Consider the following 20,413-nt stretch of genomic DNA (forward strand, 5'->3'; position numbering starts at 1 on the left):
GTTAAGTCTCCAATATGTTTGTTTCTCGGACATTCCATTTAATTTAATCATAAATGTTACTGGTGCGTGATCTGAAATTATGATGTTGTGATATTTTGAATTATAAATAAATGGAATAAACGTAGAGTCAACTAAAAAGTAATCTATTCTTGAGTATGATTTGTGTACTGGTGAATAAAATGAATATTCCCGTCCGGTTGGGTTTTCTATTCTCCAGATATCCTTAATATTAGTGGTATTAATAAATGAATTTAAAAATACACTTGAATTGGATTTTGTTTTTTTTTTGCCTTGATGATCTATCTAAGTATGGGTCTAATGTACAATTGAAGTCTCCTCCGATTATTAATTTGTATTGTGCAAATTCAGGAATTTTATTAAATGTTTTGTTGAAAAAAGTGGGGTTATCGAAGTTAGGCCCATAAACATTTAGGAGGATCACTTTTTCTCCATTTAACTCTCCAACCACTATTATATATCTGCCATCCATATCCACTATTATTGAAGAGGACACAAAAGGTATTCCTTTACGAATTACTATTGCTACTCCTCTTGACTTGTGGGAAAAAGAGGAATGATATGATTCGGCGATCCACTTAGCTTTAAGTCTATGTTGAGATTGCTTTTTAAGATGTGTCTCTTGAAGAAATATTATATCTGTTTTAATTAGATTTAGGTGTGCCAAAACTTTACTTCTCTTAATTGGTTCATTGATTCCCTTGACATTCCAACTACAAAATGTTATTCCCTGACCCCTTCTTGTCATGTTAGCATCTTGCATATTGCATCTGAGGTGGTCTATAACCGGGCAGAAGGAACAACACATAGAATCTGACCCTGCTCCCAAACCTCAGATAGATGAATTTAAATTCGAATACATCATTCTTCCGATCATATCTCCTTGCCTTGGTCTTGTTTTTCCATTCAAACCTTGAGTTAGAAAAATATTTGAAGAAAGAAAAGTGATAGGGTTGGTTAGTGTAGGGTGAGGAAAAAAGAACTACATCTACGATTGGTGTAGTTAGTGATAGCCACACTAACGTGGCTAGAATTCTAAGGACTTCCGTAGCCTTTGTAAAACGAAAAAATTCCCAGCTCCGTGCCCGAGGAAGAGGAAAGGAAAAAAAAAAAAAAAAAAAAAAAAAAAAAGAACAAGGGGGAGGAAATTATATTTAACATTCAATAAACTTCTTATGGGAGTATCAAATTTATTTACCTAGTCATACTTATACCCACACAATATATATGCTCCTACCTACGTATGCGCTTATATGTATATGTATACATACCCACATGCCTATTAGTATCAACACGTAACCCTGTAAAAAGGTTCAAGCCACCAAAATGATTTTAAATTGAAAAATAGAGCGAAAAAAAGAAAAGGAAATCCGTCTATCTTAGTTATGATATAGGTTAATTTACCTCTAACATATCTTTCTATATACTATATTATATAATTCCTTTCTTCATTTATCAAAGACTATTAAGTGTCGATCATTGTTATCCATCTTATACCGTATTAACTTTTATAAGAATTAATAATGTTAATAATATTAGTGGAAATAAGGATATTTAATAAGTATTAGTTGTTACCTATATAGTTTGATATGAATTTATATATAATAGCAGTGATTAGTAACCGAAGAAGAGCCCAAACAAAAAAGAGAAAAAAGAGGGAAAAACCCTCGAAAGATCGCAGTTTTTATCCAATGTCCTCCATCATTTTCGGTTTCCAAGTGTCTTTAAAGTTCTTGAACGAATTTTAAAGGTCCTTTTAGATCTGGCGGTCATCGTAGACCATGTCTCCTAAGGAGTGATGTAGATTCTTCAGTCTGGAGGTGTGTTACCGACTTCCTTGGCGAATTCGAGTGCTTTTTCATGGTCTGTAAAAAATAACTCATTGGAATTGTAGGTGACTCTTAGTCTTGCGGGATAGAGTAGGCTGTATTTCAGATCCGGTACACTCTTCAATATTCTTTTGGTCTCATTGAACAGCATTCTTTTCTTGAAGACCTCTGTCGAGTAATCTCGGTATATGCTAAATCTCACGCCTTCAAAAAGAAGTTGACCGCTCCGAACACTTTTTTTCATTATCTCATCAAATTCATGATCCTGTAGGACTTTTACGATTATTTGTCTTGGGTGGGCAACATCTTGCGTACGACGTCGCTGTGCTCTATGGGCACGACCGAGTAGAGGTTTGTGATCCAGTTTTAAGACTTTATGTAGAAGGTCTGCCACGAAATCCCGAGTGCCCATTTCCCTCTCGCTTCCTTCTTTCACCCCTACAATTCTTAGATTCTTACGTCTTTGACGCCCTTCCAGATCAATACATTTATCATTTATTTTGCTCACCATACTTGTGAGACGTTGGTTTTCAATAAGGAGCTGACTTACTGTTTCTGCACTTGTCGCCGCACATTTCTCAAGCTCGGTTATCGCTATTCTGTGTTGATTAAGTTCGTGGCGGATAGGGTCCATCTCTGTTTGAACCTTTGTTTCCAACGAAACGAGTCTAGCTTCCACCGCTTCCATCTGGTTTTTGACCTCTTCCTCCCTCGTCCGCTTCCAGTTTTCAAACATTTGTTCAACTGTGGCGTGTATTTCTGCTTTAAGATCTACCTTGAAGGTGTCTAATTTCTCTCCAAAAATCTTCAGTTCAGCAGCCAAAAAGATTCTCAGATCATCCATTTCCGATTTTCTCCCTTTGGGTTTCTTTGGAAGTTCTTCTTGGGCCATCACTTTCTTTGGAAGCTCTTCTTGGGCCATCACTGTAACTGAGGCCGAGGCTTCTGTAGGGCCTTCTTCTTCCGTCTGGGATCTTCCTTTACCCGATCTTCTTCCACGGGGGGGGGAGTGTTGTATCGACATATCTTGAGTCGCAGGCCTGATGACGTCACGCAGGCTGCCGTTTCAGATTACGATCGCTGCAGGTAGGTCCCGTTTTCTCCCGTTTTTTCCCTTCCTCGAGTCGGAGCTGGTTGGCGCTGGACTTTAGGTCTCCATAGCGCCACCGGAAGTGAGGTTCAGCACTGCCCCTCCTCTAGTAGGTACCTCTATGTATTGCTGCAAAAAAACTATCCTGCACACATTTTACAAACTCCAAACCATCCAGCCCATTTACAGAATGTGTTTCCCAGTCTATGTGTGGAAAATTGAAATCTCCCACTACCTTGTGCTTACTACTAATATCTGCTATCTCCTTACATATTTGCTCGTCCAATTCTCGTTCCCCGTTTGGCGGTCTATAATACACCCCTATAAGCGCTGCTACACCTTTCCCACTTCTCAGTTCCACCCAAGTAGCCTCCCTAGATGAGCCCTCCAATCTATCCTGCCAAAGCACTGCTGTAATATCTTCCCTGACTAGCAATGCAACACCTCCACCTCTTACCCCTCCAATTCCATCACACCTGAAGCAACGAAATCCTGGAATATTTAGTTTCCAATCACAGCCCCCCTCAACCATGTTTCACTGATCGCCACAACATCATACTTCCAGGTGTCTATCCAGACTTTATCTCATCCACCTTTCTTACTATGCTCCTAGCATTAAAATATGCACATTTAAGAAACCCCCCTGTCTCTTATTCTCTGTTTATTTCCTTTTTTTTCTTTCTCCTCTTGTGTCCGAGTGCTTCCATTTTCTGCTTCCTGCCTCCCATTCAGTCTACTAGCTTTCTCTATTTGAGAGTCCCTTGTGCTCGGTATGCCAAGGCCGGCTGAATTTCAGTCTGATGAAAGGTCCCGATGCAAACATCACCTATCCCTGTTCTCCAGAGATGCTGCCTGACCCGTTGAGTTACTCCAGCACCTTGTAACTTTTTCTGCAGGATCTCCTAGATGCTAACCATTTTAACTCCCCTGCCATTCCCACACAGACCTTTCTGACCCGGGCCTCCTCCATTACTACAGTGAGGTCACTCACAAACTGGAGGAACAGCACCTTATATTCCTCTTGAGTAGCTTACAACTCAGAGTATGAACAGAGAATTCTTCAAATTCTCCTAACATTAAAACTGCCCACCCTTCCCTGTTCTCCACCTAGATACATATCAATTTTCCTCTCTCCCTCCCCTCCCATCTATATTCCTTCCACTAGTTGCACTTTACACCCATCTTCTCTACTTATCTCACACCGTTGTGTCTTTCATCTGTTGTTTGTCCAACCATCTGTCTATCAACCTTCATTCACCTATTACCTGTTGCTTTGTCCTAACCCTCTTCTCCTCCAGCTTTCTTCCCAGTCCACACACAATCTATATGTAGAAGAGTCCTGACCTGAAATGTCACCCATCCAAGTTGTCAGAGATGCTGCCTGACCCACTGAGTTACTCCAGCACTTTGTGACTCTTTACATAAAGCAGCATCTGCAGTTCACCATCACTTTTATTGTCTATTATTGGCAAATCCAGAAGTTCAGAGCGGGAAACACAAGATACATTCAGTTCAATAATTGTTCCAGACTGGGATACGGACACATTGGAAGTTGCAGCTTGTTTATGGGACCCGAGTCTGTCAGGGCTGGAGTAGTTGTCTTCAGCGATCAGTCCGGAGCAGGTGGGGGCTGAAGTGGGAAGTAGCAGCAGCATTGAGCCTGGGTCTGGGCAGCAGATTCCCCACACGGTGGTGGATCAGGGTATCAGACATCTCCTCCTGCAGGACTGCCTGAAACAGGAAACACAGATGAACTTCATCAGATGTACTCACGCCGACATTCCCCCTTGCAGGAGGGAGAGCACAGTGCTGGATCACTGCAGTGTTGTGTGACAACATGGAGATGATACACACATCCCCACTCCCAGCCCTCCCACCATATCCCCTGTGCTCAGTCACACCGGCACCCATGGACATTAACAAGGTCACTGACGTAAATGCAGTCCAGTGGGACAGAGTGGAAAGTGCAGGAGTTATGTTAACCTTGTCACCAGCCCTGGTCAGAACACTCATGTTGCTGGCAACTGTGGTGTTAGAGAAGGAGTACATCAGGTTCGGTCGAGTCTGATATTAAAGTCATCAAATGTTGACATTTAATGACATTCTAAATTAGACAGAAGATCTATTGATTGATTGCTCAGCATCCAGGCAGAGCTGGCAAAGGGCAAATCGGATAACAAGACATGGAGCAACAGGTGAAAGTAGTAGGAAGCATGGAATATAATTGACTTATGATTTACAAATGTTAATTATTTAAATGAATTAAAAGCCACATGGAACGTGGGACAAGTGGACAATTCTAGAGTTGAAGATGGATTCAAAGGAAACGCAACTTTGGCAAAAATAATAGTAACCTGGGGATGCAAAGGGTTTGGGAACATCAACAAGTGACAACCAGGAATTGGGAGTATGTGTGGCTTTCTTGGGAGCTCAAAACCTGGTGGGAAAGTGAGTGGTCAGGACACAGAGATGCTGACGTCTAACATACGTGTAAATGTTGACAACATGCTCAGTTTTCCCTTTGTAAAGAGACCCGGACAGGATAAGTCAGTGAATGAGGGAGGTGGAAAGAAGTGGAGATGCGGGAAGTTCATTGGATAGATTGGGAAATGGAAACGTGGTGTGGAGAGATATAGTGATCTTGGTGCCCAACTCAGGCCTAATGTCCAGATTCAGAGTCACTTATCAAAGACAATGTTTCACAGGCATCCTTGGAATCCAGAGTAAAGAATAGAAACTGAAGTGGGCTCCAAGGGTCCTTGAACCCCTCTTCTCCCTGAATGAAATCAAAGCAGATCACCAACCCCAACCTCGTGCAGTCCTTGGTTTGTTAATACCTATTCCACAAATCTTGCATCAAGTATACCCACCAACTATGTATCACAGACTTCTGGGGTGGAGACCTCAATACTTCATGCTTTCCCTCCTCTCTGGGCTTAATGCCCTTTGTCCCGATACAGTGACCCCATTCACAAATGTTAAATATAGGGAAGAGGAGGGGAAACTGGGAATCTTCGGCAACTCTGCATCACTCCAGCTCCCAGGAAACCCCTTGTAAACACAGTAACTGGAAAATGATTGGACACTCGATGTTGGCTTGAAGGAAGGTGGTATTTGTTGAAGCAGAATTTAGCCACCAAGGCAATGAATGTGACTTTGTCATTAGTCCACTAACGAGATACCTCCATCACTGGCACTGCCCCTTCTTGCTGCAGAACTGAATGGTTCCCTGGTCATTTCAGAGTCCTGTGGGTCTGGAGTCACCTGTGGACAAGACCAGGAGAGGCCACCACTCGTACTTTCCAAAGGATGTCACTGACCCAGGGAGTTTGACCACGGTCACTGCTTTCACGGTTAGATAAGGACCAATGAGATGGAGGAGGGAGAGGAATGGCCACAGTGCAACAGGGTGGGGAGGTCCAGGGTCACAAGACCTGTTCCTGCAGCAACTCACCGTCACCTCCCCACAACCCCATCGCCTGGTGCTGCAAGGATGGCAGGCACAAGGGTATCGTAACCAGCTGGCATTACTAAATGCTCAAAGCTTTGCTTTGAAACCTGTACTCACTCTGCCACCCCAGGATGCTCTGTTTGATTATGTCCATCGCTCTGTTGGTTCTGGGGCCCTTCTGAATCTTCTCACGTGATCCATAAAAAGGAATTCTCACAACTGCAGTTTTCTCATCAAACGTTCCCCGATGATCAACTTCCACCGGCTTCTTGTCTGTATCTGAAGACTTCTCCAGGAGAATCACAGCACAGATGTCTTCTCTCTTTCTTCCTCGATTGTCTATTGAGAAATTAATCAATGTTGAAATTGCTTATCCTTGAGTGTTTATACCTCAATTATTTCTACATGCTTAGACACTTCCTGCAAAATGACAATGCAAAGCCAGGTGATTGACCACTCAGCACCTCACAGCTCTCCCCCTATCCCACCTTAGTGTCGCAGTGAGATCACATCTCTCTGTTCTGAGTTCCAGTAAATATCAGCCAATCTTCCTCACCCTTTCCTCAACGCCTCAATGCCTCACCACGGGAATGGATTTATTTTACTGCTGCCCAGGGATATCCTTCCTTGGAGTGTTCCAGGTGTATTCTCCCCAGGCCAAGCACATGGTGACCATCTCAGATCCCAGGACAGAGCTTCATGGTATTTCACTTGTACCAATGCAGCGGCAGGCGAGTCAGCACCTTCTCACGTGATTCATACAAAGGGATCTGCCGATGTTCCCAGAGAATTCTCACAACTGCAGTTTTCTCATTAAACATTCCCAGGTGAGCAACTTCCACCGGCTTCTTGTCTGTATCTGAAAACTTCTCCAGGAGGATCACAGCACAGATGTCTTCTTTCTTTCTTCCTCGATTGTCTATTGAGAAATTAATCATTGTTGAAATTGCTTAACCTTGAGTCTTTAATCTTCAATTATTCTATCACTCTGAGAGATTCCTAATGCTAAACCAGGAGTCGAACTTCCTTGTCATGTCCATATGAGTGAGCTCTGAAATACCTCCCAGTACTCCACAACTATTTGCCACATCTCCTTCCCCAGCTCCATTATATCTCAGTGACATAACATCTAAGCTCCAGTGAGTATCAGACAATCTTCACCCTTTTTTCAGTACTACTCCTTAATCCAGGAGTCCATTCCTTGTATCTGTGCTGCCCAAGGATATTGTTCTTTGACGTGCTCTGGTTGTGGTCTCCCCAGGCCCAGTACAGCAACACACCTCCTCTCTCTGGTCCTCCCTGCCCCCTGCAATGAGTGGCATTGGCCTTTTCCACTGACCTGATGGATGTTTTGTGAGCTCATTCTCCCAGTTCCAGCACATTGGCCACTTTCTCAACATCTGGGACATTTCTCCCACTCGGTTTCCCATAGATTCACATATTATGTCATATCCACCACTTCAGTACTGCCAGGCTTTGCATCCAACACTTAGACACAGGACTGCAACGTCATCCAAGTTATTGCACAGAAACATCTCCACACTATCATGTCCCCTCAGGTTCTAGGTGTCCACTTCAGGTCACCCCTCATTCTTGTGAACACCAAGGAATGTACACCCAAACAGTGCAGCTTCCCTTAGAAACATAGAGAATAGGTGCAGGTGGAGGCCATTTGCCCCTTCTAGCCCACACCGTCATTCATTGGGATCATGGTTACATTGACTTCAGCTCAGCCTTTAACACCATCATCCCACAGAGACATGTGGAGAAACTAACCCTGCTGGGCCTCACCACCACCCTGCGTCACTGGATCTTGGACTGTCTGCCTGAGAGACCACAGTCAGTCCGTGTTGGCAAGAACGCCTCGGGCTCGATCATGCTGAGCACCGGCTCCCCTCAAGGCTGTGTGCTCAGCCCGCTGTTGTTCACACTGCTCACACATGACTGTGCTGCCAGATTCAGGGACAATAAGATGATAAAATTTGCAGATGACACCACAGTGGTGGGACTCATCAGTGGAGAGGATGAAACAATGTACAGGGAGGAAGTAAAACAACTAGGGGACTGGTGCGGCAACAACAATCTAGCATTAAATGTCGACAAAACAAAGGAGATGATTGTTGACTTCAGGAGGTCGCAGCCCAAACACACACCCCTCAACATCAGTGGGACCACGGTGGTGAGAGTGGAGAGCATAAAGTTCCTCGGCGTGTAAATTACAGACAGTCTCACCTGGTCCAGGAACAACACTGGGATTGGCAAACGGGCCCATCAGCGACTGCACTTCCTGAGGAAACTCAAACAGACCTCACTCCCCACCAACATCCTCAGGACTTTTTACAGGGGCACGGTGAAGTCTGTACTCACTTACTGCATGAACACGTGGTATTCCAACTGTAACTGCTCAGACAGGAAGGCTCTGCAGAGGGTAGTGAGGGGAGCAAAGAGGATCATTGGCGTCTCCCTACCCTCGGTACAAGAACTGTTCCAGAGCCGCTGTCTGAAAAAAGCTCTGAGAATAGTTAAGGACAAACTGCACCCCCTCCACACACATCTGGATCTCCTGCCATCAGGCAAGAGATACCGTAGCATCAAAGCCCGGACAACAAGACTGTTAAACCGCTTCCTGCCACAGGATGCGAGGGTGCTAAACAGTCACTCTGTACGCAGTCACCTGATTCTGCCGCTTTGCACTGACATTTTAATAACTCTGGCACTAGCCACTCAAATCAGCTGCCCTGGACATTTTTATTTTATATATTTTTATTTTATTTATTAGAAGTAAATTCAGAGACCAGCAGAGGAGGACAACGGACTTAATTAGGAAAGGGAAAATAGATTATGAAAGAAAACTGGCAGGGACATAAAAACTGACTGCAAAAGTTTTTATAGATAAGTGAAGAGAAAGAGATTAGATAAAACAAATGTAGTTCCCTTGCAGTCAGAAAAAGGTGAATTGATCATGGGGAACAAGGATAAGGTGGACTAATTGAATAACTACTTTGGTTCCTTCTTCACTAAGGAAGACATAAATAATCTGCCAGAAATTGCAGGGGTCAAAGGAGATGGTGGAACTGAGTGAAATCCAGGTTAGTCGGGAAGTGGTGTTGGGTAAATTGAATGGATTAAAGGTCGATAAATCCCCAGGGCCAGATAGGCTGCATCCCAGAGTATTTAAGGAAGTAGCTCCAGAAATAGTGGATGCATTAGTGATAATTTTTCAAAACTCTTTAGATTCTGGAGTAGTTCCTGTGGATTGGAGGGTAGCTAATGTAACCTCACTTTTTAAAAAGGGAGAGAGAATAAGGGGAATTACAGACCAGTTAGTCTAACGTCGGTAGTGGGGAAACTGCTAGAGTCAGTTATTAAAGATGGGATAGCAGCACATTTGGAAAGTGGTGAAATCATTGGACAAAGTCAGCATGGATTTGCGAAAGGTAAATCATGTCTGACGAATCTTATAGAATTTTTTGAGGATGTAACTAGTAGAGTGGATAGGGGAGAACCAGTGGATGTGTTGTATCTGGACTTTCAGAAGGCTTTCAACAAGGTCCCACATAAGAGATTAGTATACAAACTTAAAGCACACGGTATTGGGGGTTCAGTATTGATGTGGATAGAGAACTGGCTGGCAAACAGGAAGCAAAGAGTAGGAGTAAACTGGTCCTTTTCACAATGGCAGGCAGTGACTAGTGGGGTACCCCAAGGCTCAGTGCTGGGACCCCAGCTATTTACAATATATATTAATGATTTGGACGAGGGAATTGAATGCAACATCTCCAAGTTTGCGGATGACACTAAGCTGGGGGGCAGTGTTAGCTGTGAGGAGGATGCTAGGACGCTGCAAGGTGACTTGGATAGACTGGGTGAGTGGGCAAATGTATGGCAGATGCAGTATAATGTGGATAAATGTGAGGTTATCCAATTTGGTGGCAAAAACAGGAAAGCAGACTTTTATCTAAATGGTGGCCGATTAGGAAAAGGGGAGATGCAACGAGACCTGGCTGTCATGGTACACCAGTCATTGAAAGTAGGCATGCAGGTGCAGCAGGCAGTGAAGAAAGCGAATGGTATGTTAGCATTCATAGCAAAAGGATTTGAGTATTGGAGCAGGGAGGTTCTACTGCAGTTGTGCAGGGTCTTGGTGAGACCACACCTGGAGTATTGCGTACAGTTTTGGTCTTCAAATCTGAGGAAGAACATTATTGCCATAGAGGGAGTGCAGAGAAGGTTCACCAGACTGATCCCTGGGATGTCAGGACTTTCATATGAAGAAAGACTGGATAGACTCGGCTTATACTCGCTAGAATTTAGGAGATTGAGGGGGGATCTTATAGAAACTTACAAAATTCTTAAGGGGTTGGCCAGGCTAGATGCAGGAAGATTGTTCCCGATGTTGGGGAAGTCCAGGACAAGGGGTCACAGCTTAAGGATAAGGGGGAAATCCTTTAAGACCGAGATGAGAAAAACATTTTTCACACAGAGAGTAGTGAATCTCTGGAATTCTCTACCACAGAATGTAGTTGAGGCCAGTTCATTGGCTATATTTAAGAGGGAGTTAGATGTGTCTCTTGTGGCTAAAGGGATCAGAGGGTATGGAGAGAAAGCAGGTATTGGATACTGAGTTGGATGATCAGCCATGATCATATTGAATGGCGGTGCAGGCTCGAAGGGCCGAATGGCCTACTCATGCACCTATTTTCTATGTATCTATGTATCTAATACAGTGGTACCTTTTTTCAGGTGCCAAATATATGTTAACATGATACATATTCTGTACAACTCCATTTTTAATATTTTTTTAAAGAGGGAAATGGGAGAAAGAGGGATAATAGAGAGTAGAAATACGTGTAGTATGTATAAAAAAAAAGAGATAGTAAGGGAAAGAAGCAAGAAAGAAGAAGGAGCAATAGTGAGATTAGCAAATTGGCAATAGGAGATGAGTTTTTATATTGTTGATCATCTTCCACCCATGCCCTGGACATTTTAATGACAGTTTTGACCATTTATTATCTAAATGGTGGCCGATTGGGAAAGGGGGAGATGCAGCAAGCTTTTTTCACACAGAGAGTGGTGAATCTCTGGAACTCTCTGCCACAGAGGGTAGTTGAGGCCAGTTCATTGGCTATATTTAAGAGGGAGTTAGATGTGGCCCTTGTGGCTAAGGGGATCAGGGGGTATGGAGAGAAGGCAGGTACGGGATACTGAGTTGGATGATCAGCTATGATCATATTGAATGGCGGTGCAGGCTCGAAGGGCCGAATGGCCTACTCCTGCACCTAATTTCTATGTTTCTATGTTTCTATTTTAATGTTGCTGTTTTACCTGCTGTTAATTATTTATACTGTTTCATCAGGGACATGTTGTATGTGTGATGCTCCGATATTCCCTGGGAAACTTCTCATTTTGCACTGTACAACTGTTGCTTTTCAAGATGACAATAAAGGTTGATTGATTGATCGTCCTCAATCAATAACCTGTGCCTGCCTTCTCCCCATATCCCTAGATTCCACTAGCCCCTAGAGCTCTATCTAACTCTCTCTTAAATCTATCCAGTGATTTGGCCTCCACTGCCCTCTGTGGCAGGGAATTCCACAAATTCACAACTCTCTGGGTGAAAAGGTTTTTTCTCAGTCTTAAATGGCCTCCCCTTTATTCTCAGACTGTGGCCCCTGGTTTTGGACTTGCCCAAAATTGGGGGGGAAACCCCCCAATCTAGCTTATCCAGTCATAGAAACTTAGAAAATAAGTGCAGGAGTAAGCCATTCGGCCCTTCGAGCTTGCACTGCCGTTCAATATGATCATGGCTGATCATCCAACTCAGTATCCTGTACCTGCCTTTTCTCCATACCTCCTGATCTCTTTAGCCACAAGGGCCACATCTAACTCCCTCTTAAATGTAGCCAATTAACTAGTCTCAACCTCCTCCTTTTCCCTTTCTTGTCCCCACCCACCCCCGCCCCCGATCAGTCTGAAGAAGGGTTTCGGCCCGAAACGTTGCCTATTTCCTTCGCTCCATAGATGCTGCTGCACCCGCTGAGTTTCTCCAGCTTTTTTGTGTAACAGTCTCAACTACCTTCTGTGGCAGAGCATTCCAGAGATTTGCCACTCTCTGTGTGAAAAATGTTTCTCTCATCTGGGTACTAAAGGATTTCCCCTTTATCCTTAAACATAGAAACATAGAAACATAGAAAATAGGTGCTAGAGTCGGCCATTCGGCCCTTCGAGCCTGCACCGTCATTCGATATAATCATGACTGATCATCCAACTCAGTATCCCGTACCTGCCTTCTCTCCATACCCCCTGATCCCCTTAGCCACAAGGGCCACATCTAACTCCCTCTTAAATATAGCCAATGAACTTGCCTCAACTACCTTCTGTGGCAGTAAATTCCACAGATTCATCACTCCCTGTGTAAAACTGTGACCCCTTGTCCTGGACTTCCACAACATCGGGAACAATCTTCCTGCATCAAGCCTGTCCAACCCCTTAAGAATTTTGAAGCTTCTATAAGATCCCCCCCTCAATCTTCTAAATTCTAGTGAGTACAAGCCGAGTCTATGCAGTCTTTCTTCATATGAAAGTCCTGACATCCCAGGAATCAGTCTGGTGAACCTTCTCTGTACTCCCTCTATGGCAAGAATGTCTTAATTAGGAAAGGGAAAATAGATTATGAAAGAAAACTGGCAGGGACATAAAAACTGACTGCAAAAGTTTTTATAGATAAGTGAAGAGAAAGAGATTAGATAAAAACAAATGTAGTTCCCTTGCAGTCAGAAAGAGGTGAATTGATCTTGGGGAACAAGGATAAGGTGGACCAATTGAATAACTACTTTGGTTCCTTCTTCACTAAGGAAGACATAAATAATCTGCCAGAAATAGCAAGGGTCAAAGGATATTCCCTAGGACATTGAGGGAAGTTAGTGTAGAAATAGCCGGGGCTATGACAGAAATATTTCAAATGTCATTAGAAACGGGAATAGTCCCCGAGGATTGGCGTACTGCGCATGTTGTTCCATTGTTTAAAAAGGGTTCTAAGAGTAAACCTAGCAATTATAGACCTGTTAGTTTGACTTCAGTGGTGGGAAAATTAATGGAAAAGATACTTAGAGACAAATATATATAAGCATCTGGATAAACAGGGTCTGATTAGGAACAGTCAACATGGATTTGTGCCTGGAAGGTCATGTTTGACTAATCTTCTTGAATTTTTGAAGAGGTTACTAGGGAAATTGACGAGGGTAAAGCAGTGGATGTTGTCTATATGGACTTTAGTAAGGCCTTTGACAAGGTTCCTCATGGAAGGTTGGTTAAGAAGGTTCAACTGTTGGGTATAAATGCAGGAATAGCAAGATGGATTCAACAGTGGCTGAATGGGAGAAGCCAGAGGGTAATGGTGGATGGCTGTTTATCGGGTTGGAGGCAGGTGACTAGTGGGGTGCCTCAGGGATCTGTGTTGGGTCCTTTGTTGTTTGTCATGTACATCAATGATCTGGATGAAGGTGTGGTAAATTGGATTAGTAAGTATGCAGATGATACCAAGATAGGGGGTGTTGTGGATAATGAAGAGGATTTCCAAAGTCTACAGAGTGATTTAGGCCATTTGGAAAAATGGGCTGAAAGATGGCAGATGGAGTTTAATGCTGACAAATGTGAGGTGCTACACCTTGGCAGGACAAATCAAAATAGGACGTACATGGTAAATGGTAGGGAATTGAAGAATACAGTTGAACAGAGGGATCTGGGTATAACCGTGCATAGTTCCTTGAAGGTGGAATCTCATATAGATAGGGTGGTAAAGAAAGCTTTTGGTATGCTAGCCTTTATAAATCAGAGCATTGAGTATAGAAGCTGGGATGTAATGTTAAAATTGTACAAGGCATTGGTGAGACCAAATCTGGAGTATGGGGTACAATTTTGGTCGCCAAATTATAGGAAGGATGTCAACAAAATAGAGAGAGTACAGAGGAGATTTACTAGAATGTTGCCTGGGTTTCAACAACTAAGTTACAGAGATAGGTTGAATAAGTTAGGTCTTTATTCTCTGGAGCGCAGAAGGTTAGGGGGGGACCTGATAGAGGTCTTTAAAATGATGAGTGGGATAGACAGAGTTGATGTGGACAAGCTTTTCCCTTTGAGAATAGGGAAGATTCAAACAAGAGGACATGACTTCAGAATTAAGGGACAGAAGTTTAGGGGTAATATGAGGGGGAACTTCTTTACGCAGAGAGTGGTGGCGGTGTGGAATGAGCTCCCAGTGGAAGTGGTGGAGGCAGGTTCATTGGTATCATTTAAAAATAAATTGGATAGGCATATGGATGAGAAGGGAATGGAGGGTTATGGTACGAGTGCAGGCAGGTGGGACTAAGGGAAAAAAAATTTTGTTCGGCATGGACTTGTAGGGCCGAGATGGCCTGTTTCCGTGCTGTAATTGTTATATGGTTATATGGTTATTATATGGTTATATGGAGGGACTGAGTGAAATCCAGGTTAGTCGGGAAGTGGTGTTCTCTAGCGAGTACAAGGTTAGTCGGGAAGTGGTGTTCTCTAGCGAGTACAAGCCGAGTCTATCCAGTCTTTCTTCATATGAAAGTCCTGACATCCCAGGAATCAGTCTGGTGAACCTTCTCTGTACTCCCTCTATGGCAAGAATGTCTTTCCTCAGATTTGGGGACCAAAACTGTACACAATAAAACTGTACACAGTATTTTTATAATTGTATATGTTTCTATAAGGTACCCCCTCATCCTTCTAAATTCCAGTGAATACAAGCCTAGTCTTTTCAATCTTTCCTCATATGACAGTCCCGCTATCCCAGGAATCAATCTTGTGAACCTACGCTGCACTCCCTCAATCACAAGGATGTCCTTCCTCAAATTAGGAGACCAAAACTGGACACAATACTCCAGATGTGGTCTCACCAGAGCACTATACACGTGCAGAAGAACCTCTCTACCCCTATACTGAAATCCTCTTGTTATGAAGGCCAACATTCCATTAGCTTTCTTCACTGCCTGCTGTACCTGCATGCCAACTTTCAGTGACCGGTGTACAAGAACTCCCAGGCCTCGCTGTACCTCCCCCTTACTTAACCTAACCCCATTGAGATAATAATCTGCCCCCTTGGTTTTGCCGCCAAAGTGGATAACCTCACATTTATCTAAATTATACTGCATCTGCCACGCACCTGCCCACTCAGTCAACCTGTCCAGGTCACGCTGCAACCTCCTAACATCCTCTTCACAGTTCACACTGCCACCCAGCTTTGTGTCATCCGCAAACTTGCTGGTGTTACTCGTAATTCCCTCATCCAAATCATTTATATGGTAAATAGTTGTGGCCCCAACACCGAGCCTTGCGGCACTCCACTCGCCACTGCCTGCCATTCTGAAAAGGACCCGTTCACACCTACTCTTTGCTTCCGGTCTGCCAACCAATTTTCTATCCATGCAACACCCTACCCCCAATGTGCTCTAATTTTAGTCACCAGTCTCCCTTGCGGGACCTTATCAAAGGCTTTCTGAAAGTCTAGATACACAACATCCACTGGCACCCCTTCATCCATTTTACTTGTCACATCCTCAAAATATTCCAGAAGATTAGTCAAGCATGATTTCCCTTTCATAAATCCATGATGACTTGGACTAATCCTTTTACTGCTAGCCAAATGCCCAATTATTACCTCTTTAATAATTGACTCCAGCATCTTTCCCACCACCGAAGTCAGGCTAACTGGTCTGTAATTCCCCGTTTTCTCTCACGCTCCTTTCGTGAAAAGTGAGTTAACATTAGCTATCCTCCAGAACAAAGGAACTGATCCGGAATCTATTGAACATTGGAAAATGATCACCAATGCGTCCACTATTTCTAGAGCCACCTCCCTGAGGATCCTGAGGTGCAGACCATCAGGCCCAAGGGATTCATCATCCTGCAATCCCATTAGCCTACCCAATACTATTTCTCGCCTAATGAACATTTCTTTCAGTTCCTCTACCCCCTCAGATCCTCTGTCCTTCAGTACATCTGGGAGATTGTTTGTGTCCTTAGTGAAGACAGATCCGAAGTACCTATTCAACTCTTCTGCCATTTCCTTGTTGCCCATAATAATTTCACTCAAGTCTGCCTTCAAGGGACCCACATTTGACATTTGATCTTGATAGGACAACAGTCTCACCTCAGGAAGATCATAAGTTCATAAGTGATAGTAGAATTAGGCCATTCGGCCCATCGTCTACTCTCCATTTAATCATGGCCGATCTATCTCTCCCTCCTAACCCTAATCTCCAACCTTTTCCCCATAACTCCTGACATACGTACTAATCAAGAAACTATCTATCTCTGCCTTAAATATATCCACTGACTTTACCTCGACAGCCTTCTGTGGCAAAGAATTCCGCAGATTCACCACCCTCTGACTAAATACACTTCTCTTCATCTCCTTCCTAAAAGAACGTCCTTTAATTCTGAGGCTACGACCTCTAGTCCAAGACTCTCCCACCAGTCCTCTCCATATCCATTCTATCCAAGCCTTTCACTATTCTGTATGCTTCAATGAGGTCCCCCCTCATTCTTCTAAACTCTAGCGAATATAGGCCCAGTGCAGCCAAACATTAACCCACTCACATCTGGGATCATTCTTGTAAACCTCCTCGGGACACTCTCCAGAGCCAGCACACCCTTCCTCTGACATGGTGCTCAAATAGCTCGCAATATTTCAAATGCGGACTAACCAGCACCTTATAGAGTCTCAGCATTATATCCCTGCTTTATGACATAAGCCCCCTCAAAATAAATGCTTGCATTGTGTTTGCTTTCTTTACTACTGATTCGAAACTTCCCTGGACATGGTGAAACTTCCCTGGACTGACTCCAATGCTCCCATATCCTTTTCTAGATAAGGAGAACAAAATTGTGCATAAGGCAGGGATGGGATATTGAGTTGGATGATCAGCCATTATCATATTGAATGGCGGTGCAGGCTTGAAGGGTCGAATGGCCTAATCCTGCACCTATTTTCTATGTTTCTAAATAATCTTCCATCGCATGTGGAAACCATTCAGTCCATCGTGCCTCTGCTGCTCAGAAAGGTAATTGACACAAGGACATCTGATGATGGGGTCATTGCCATGAAACATTATCTCTGTACCTCACATAAGTGTTGGCTCAAGGATAAACATTGACCCTGGACACATGGAACAACTCACCTCCCTTTGAAATAAAGCCAGTGGAGACCTCGGTGTAACCGAGAGAGCAGACACCAGTCGACAGAGCAGGGCAGCCCCAGTGCTGTACGGTGAATGGTGCTTGGGACACACTTGTTACTAGAAGCAGGGCTGGCAACATTGGGTGAATGTTGGGAGTGAGACACCACTCGACAGAGCAGGGCAGTCGCAGTGCTGCACGGTGAATGGTGCTTGGGACACACTTGTTACTAGAAGGACAAAGATACACAGAAATGTACAGAGGCATGGATACACATCCTACCTTCAATCCACTGCAGAGCGTTGCGGAGATCAACAGTTTCACGGGACACTTTGTAGATAAAGAGAACAAGTGGTATCCCCGGATTTTCACAAACGGAAATGTTCAGTAATCTCACAATATCTGTGTGGACATTCCCTTCACCGTAACACTCCACTGGTACAGAAAATAATGTGTTAATCATTCAGCATCTTTCACATCCATTACACACCCCCTCCTCCCCACCCTGACTGTCTGCTGTCTAGTTTCTCACCGCACACTCTCACTCGGCCCCTCTACCTCCCTGCACCATTCTTTGCTATCACACACAATAGACAATAGGTGCAGGAGTAGGCCATCCGGCCCTTCAAGCCAGAACCACCATTCAATGTGATCACATTCAATATGATATGGGGAGAAGGCAGGCACTGGTTATTGATAGGGGATGATCAGCCATGATCACAATGAATGGCGGTGCTGGCTCGAAGGGCCGAATGGCCTCCTCCTGCACCTATTTTCTATTTTTCTATCATGGCTGACTATCCCCAATCAGTACCCCGTTCCTGCCTTCTCCCCATATCCCCATGACTCCACTATCTTTAAGAGCCCTATCTCGCTCTCTCTTGAAAGTATCCAGAGAACCTGCAGAGAATCTACAGCTAATTTCATCTCTCCTGTTCCACTTCCACATTGCCCTTCATTTCCCTATTGTTCCAACATTTATTCCTCTCCGCTTTAACCCCCCCCCCCCCCCCCCCCCCTCCAGAGTTCAATTCTCCACCGGTGTCCGGGGCAGATAATCCCCGGGAATCTACCGAAAGTTTCCACGCCGCGCAGTTTGACACAACCGCCCCTGATCCTTAACTCTGTCCCCTCGATTCAGACTCTGGTCACTGGTGGAAACCCACATCTCCACATCTCCTCCATCGTGTCCCCTGCGGTCTGAGTTGTTTCAATGAACGTTCCCTTATTGTTCGGACACCAGTTCTTGAGCACAATACAGTGCCGGAGGAAGTCGGCATGTCAAGCAGCATCTATGGAGGGAATGGGCAGACTGATGGAGGGTCGCTTTCCACCGGAGATGTTGCCCGGCCCCCTGAGTTCCTACAGCTCCGTGTTGTGCTCAAGTTTGCAGCATCTGCCGTTTCTTATGTTTCTCCCGCTCAGTCCCACCTTGGCAGTGGACGGTTTTCCGCTCGTTCCACCAGGTGATTCCTCGGAAACTCGCATAAAGAGCGGTCAGACTGGTTAGTATCCATGTGATTCCTCGGGAACTCGCATAAAGGGCGGTCAGACTGGTTAGTATCCAGGTGATTCCTCGGGAACTCAGCGCATAAAGGGCGGTCAGACTGTCCACAGCCCAGGTAATCCCTCGGGAACTCAGCGCACGAAAGGCATCCATAGATACGGCGAGAGCAGACAGCGGTATCCACACTCACACCAGAGCAAAACACCAAGCAGGAAACTAATCTGAAGCAAGGAGCGGCTCGATGTCGGTGCACGAACCGATTGCACCGCTCCCCTGTCACTCAGGCCAGAGCAGGGCGGATTTAGATGAAGAGAGGCCTCTAAGGTGTTCTACTTGTGAGGCCCCTTCCACCCCCCAATCACCCACCCCCACGACTAGAGCAAGATGGTCCACCAGATTGACACCGATTTACAGCCCAGCGTGGCCAATGAGACAAGGAGCTGGGAAGCTGCGTTTATTTATTTATTTATTTGTTTATTTGTTTCCAGTGCGAGTGTCGAGTTCTCGGCTTAAAACAGTATTATTCTGAAATGGAGGGCAAGGAAAATTACCGAAGGGTTGTTTAGAGACTACAGCGCATATCTAAATGGCGTCAAGTTGGGAAAGGGGGAAGTACAACGGGATCTGGTGGTGTCCTTGTTCATCAGTCTATGATAGCAAGCATGCAGGTACAGCAGGCAGTGAAGAAAGCGAATGATACACAAAATTGCTGGAGAAACTCAGCGGGTGCAGCAGCATCTATGGAGCGAAGGAAATAGGCGACGTTTCGGGCAGAAACCCTTCTTCAGACTGAAAGCGAATGGCTTGTGGCCTATTCTTGCTATTGAGGGAGCCCAGCGTAGGTTTACAAGGTTAATTCCTGGGATGGCGGGACTGTCATATGCTGAGAGAATGGAGCAGCTGGGCTTGTACACTGTGGAGTTTAGAAGGATGAGAGGAGATCTCATTGAAACATATAAGATTGTTAAGAGTTTGGACACACTAGAGGCAGGAAACATGTTCCCAATGTTGGGGGAGTCCAGAACCAGGGGCCTCACGCAGTTTAAGAATTAGGAGTAAGCCATTTAGAACGGAGACGAGGAAACACTTTTTTCTCACAGAGAGTGGTGAGTGTGGAATTCTCTGCCTCAGAGGGTGGTGGAGGCCGGTTCTCTGGATGCTTGCAAGAGAGAGCTAGATAGGGCTCTTAAAAATAGCGGTTAGGGGAGAAGGCAGGAACCTTCTGATTGGGGATGATCAGCCATGATAATATTTATTGGTGGTGCTGGCTCGAAGGGCTGAATGGCCTACTCCTGCACCTTTTGTCTATTGTCATA

The 20,413-nt window shown here is 44.6% G+C and overlaps 1 protein-coding gene across 4 annotated transcripts; it reads right to left on the minus strand.

Moving 5' to 3' along the window:
* Positions 1-4,371: 4,371 nt before the first annotated feature.
* Positions 4,372-19,250, minus strand: LOC129693413 (uncharacterized). 4 transcript variants are annotated; one of them, XM_055630239.1, is made up of 4 exons: positions 19,022-19,250; positions 17,593-17,709; positions 6,506-6,727; positions 4,372-4,668 (listed from the first exon to the last, which is right to left on the minus strand). In XM_055630239.1, exons 1-4 carry the CDS (start codon positions 19,248-19,250, stop codon positions 4,643-4,645), a joined length of 594 nt encoding a protein of 197 aa, XP_055486214.1. In that variant the 3' UTR covers positions 4,372-4,642. The 4 variants fall into 4 exon arrangements, with proteins under 4 accessions (XP_055486214.1, XP_055486213.1, XP_055486216.1 ...); XM_055630238.1 differs by lacking the exon at positions 17,593-17,709 and adding an exon at positions 17,873-18,025; XM_055630241.1 differs by lacking the exons at positions 4,372-4,668; positions 6,506-6,727 and adding an exon at positions 6,735-7,307.
* Positions 19,251-20,413: the final 1,163 nt, after the last annotated feature.

This window comes from Leucoraja erinacea, unplaced genomic scaffold (genome assembly GCF_028641065.1).
Source record: "Leucoraja erinacea ecotype New England unplaced genomic scaffold, Leri_hhj_1 Leri_287S, whole genome shotgun sequence".
NCBI lineage: Eukaryota > Metazoa > Chordata > Chondrichthyes > Rajiformes > Rajidae > Leucoraja > Leucoraja erinaceus.

What these genes read in the sequence shown, in the direction of transcription:
- LOC129693413 (XM_055630238.1), bottom strand. Translation starts at nt 19,250, where the DNA reads ATGGATGCCTTTCGTGCGCTGAGTTCCCGAGGGATTACCTGGGCTGTG. An exon ending in GAAAACCGTCCACTGCCAAG is followed by an intron (nt 18,026 to 19,021) that starts GTGGGACTGAGC and finishes TTTCTGTACCAG; the next exon opens with TGGAGTGTTACGGTGAAGGG. An exon ending in GAGCATCCTGGGGTGGCAGA is followed by an intron (nt 4,669 to 6,505) that starts GTGAGTACAGGT and finishes TTCCTGTTTCAG; the next exon opens with GCAGTCCTGCAGGAGGAGAT.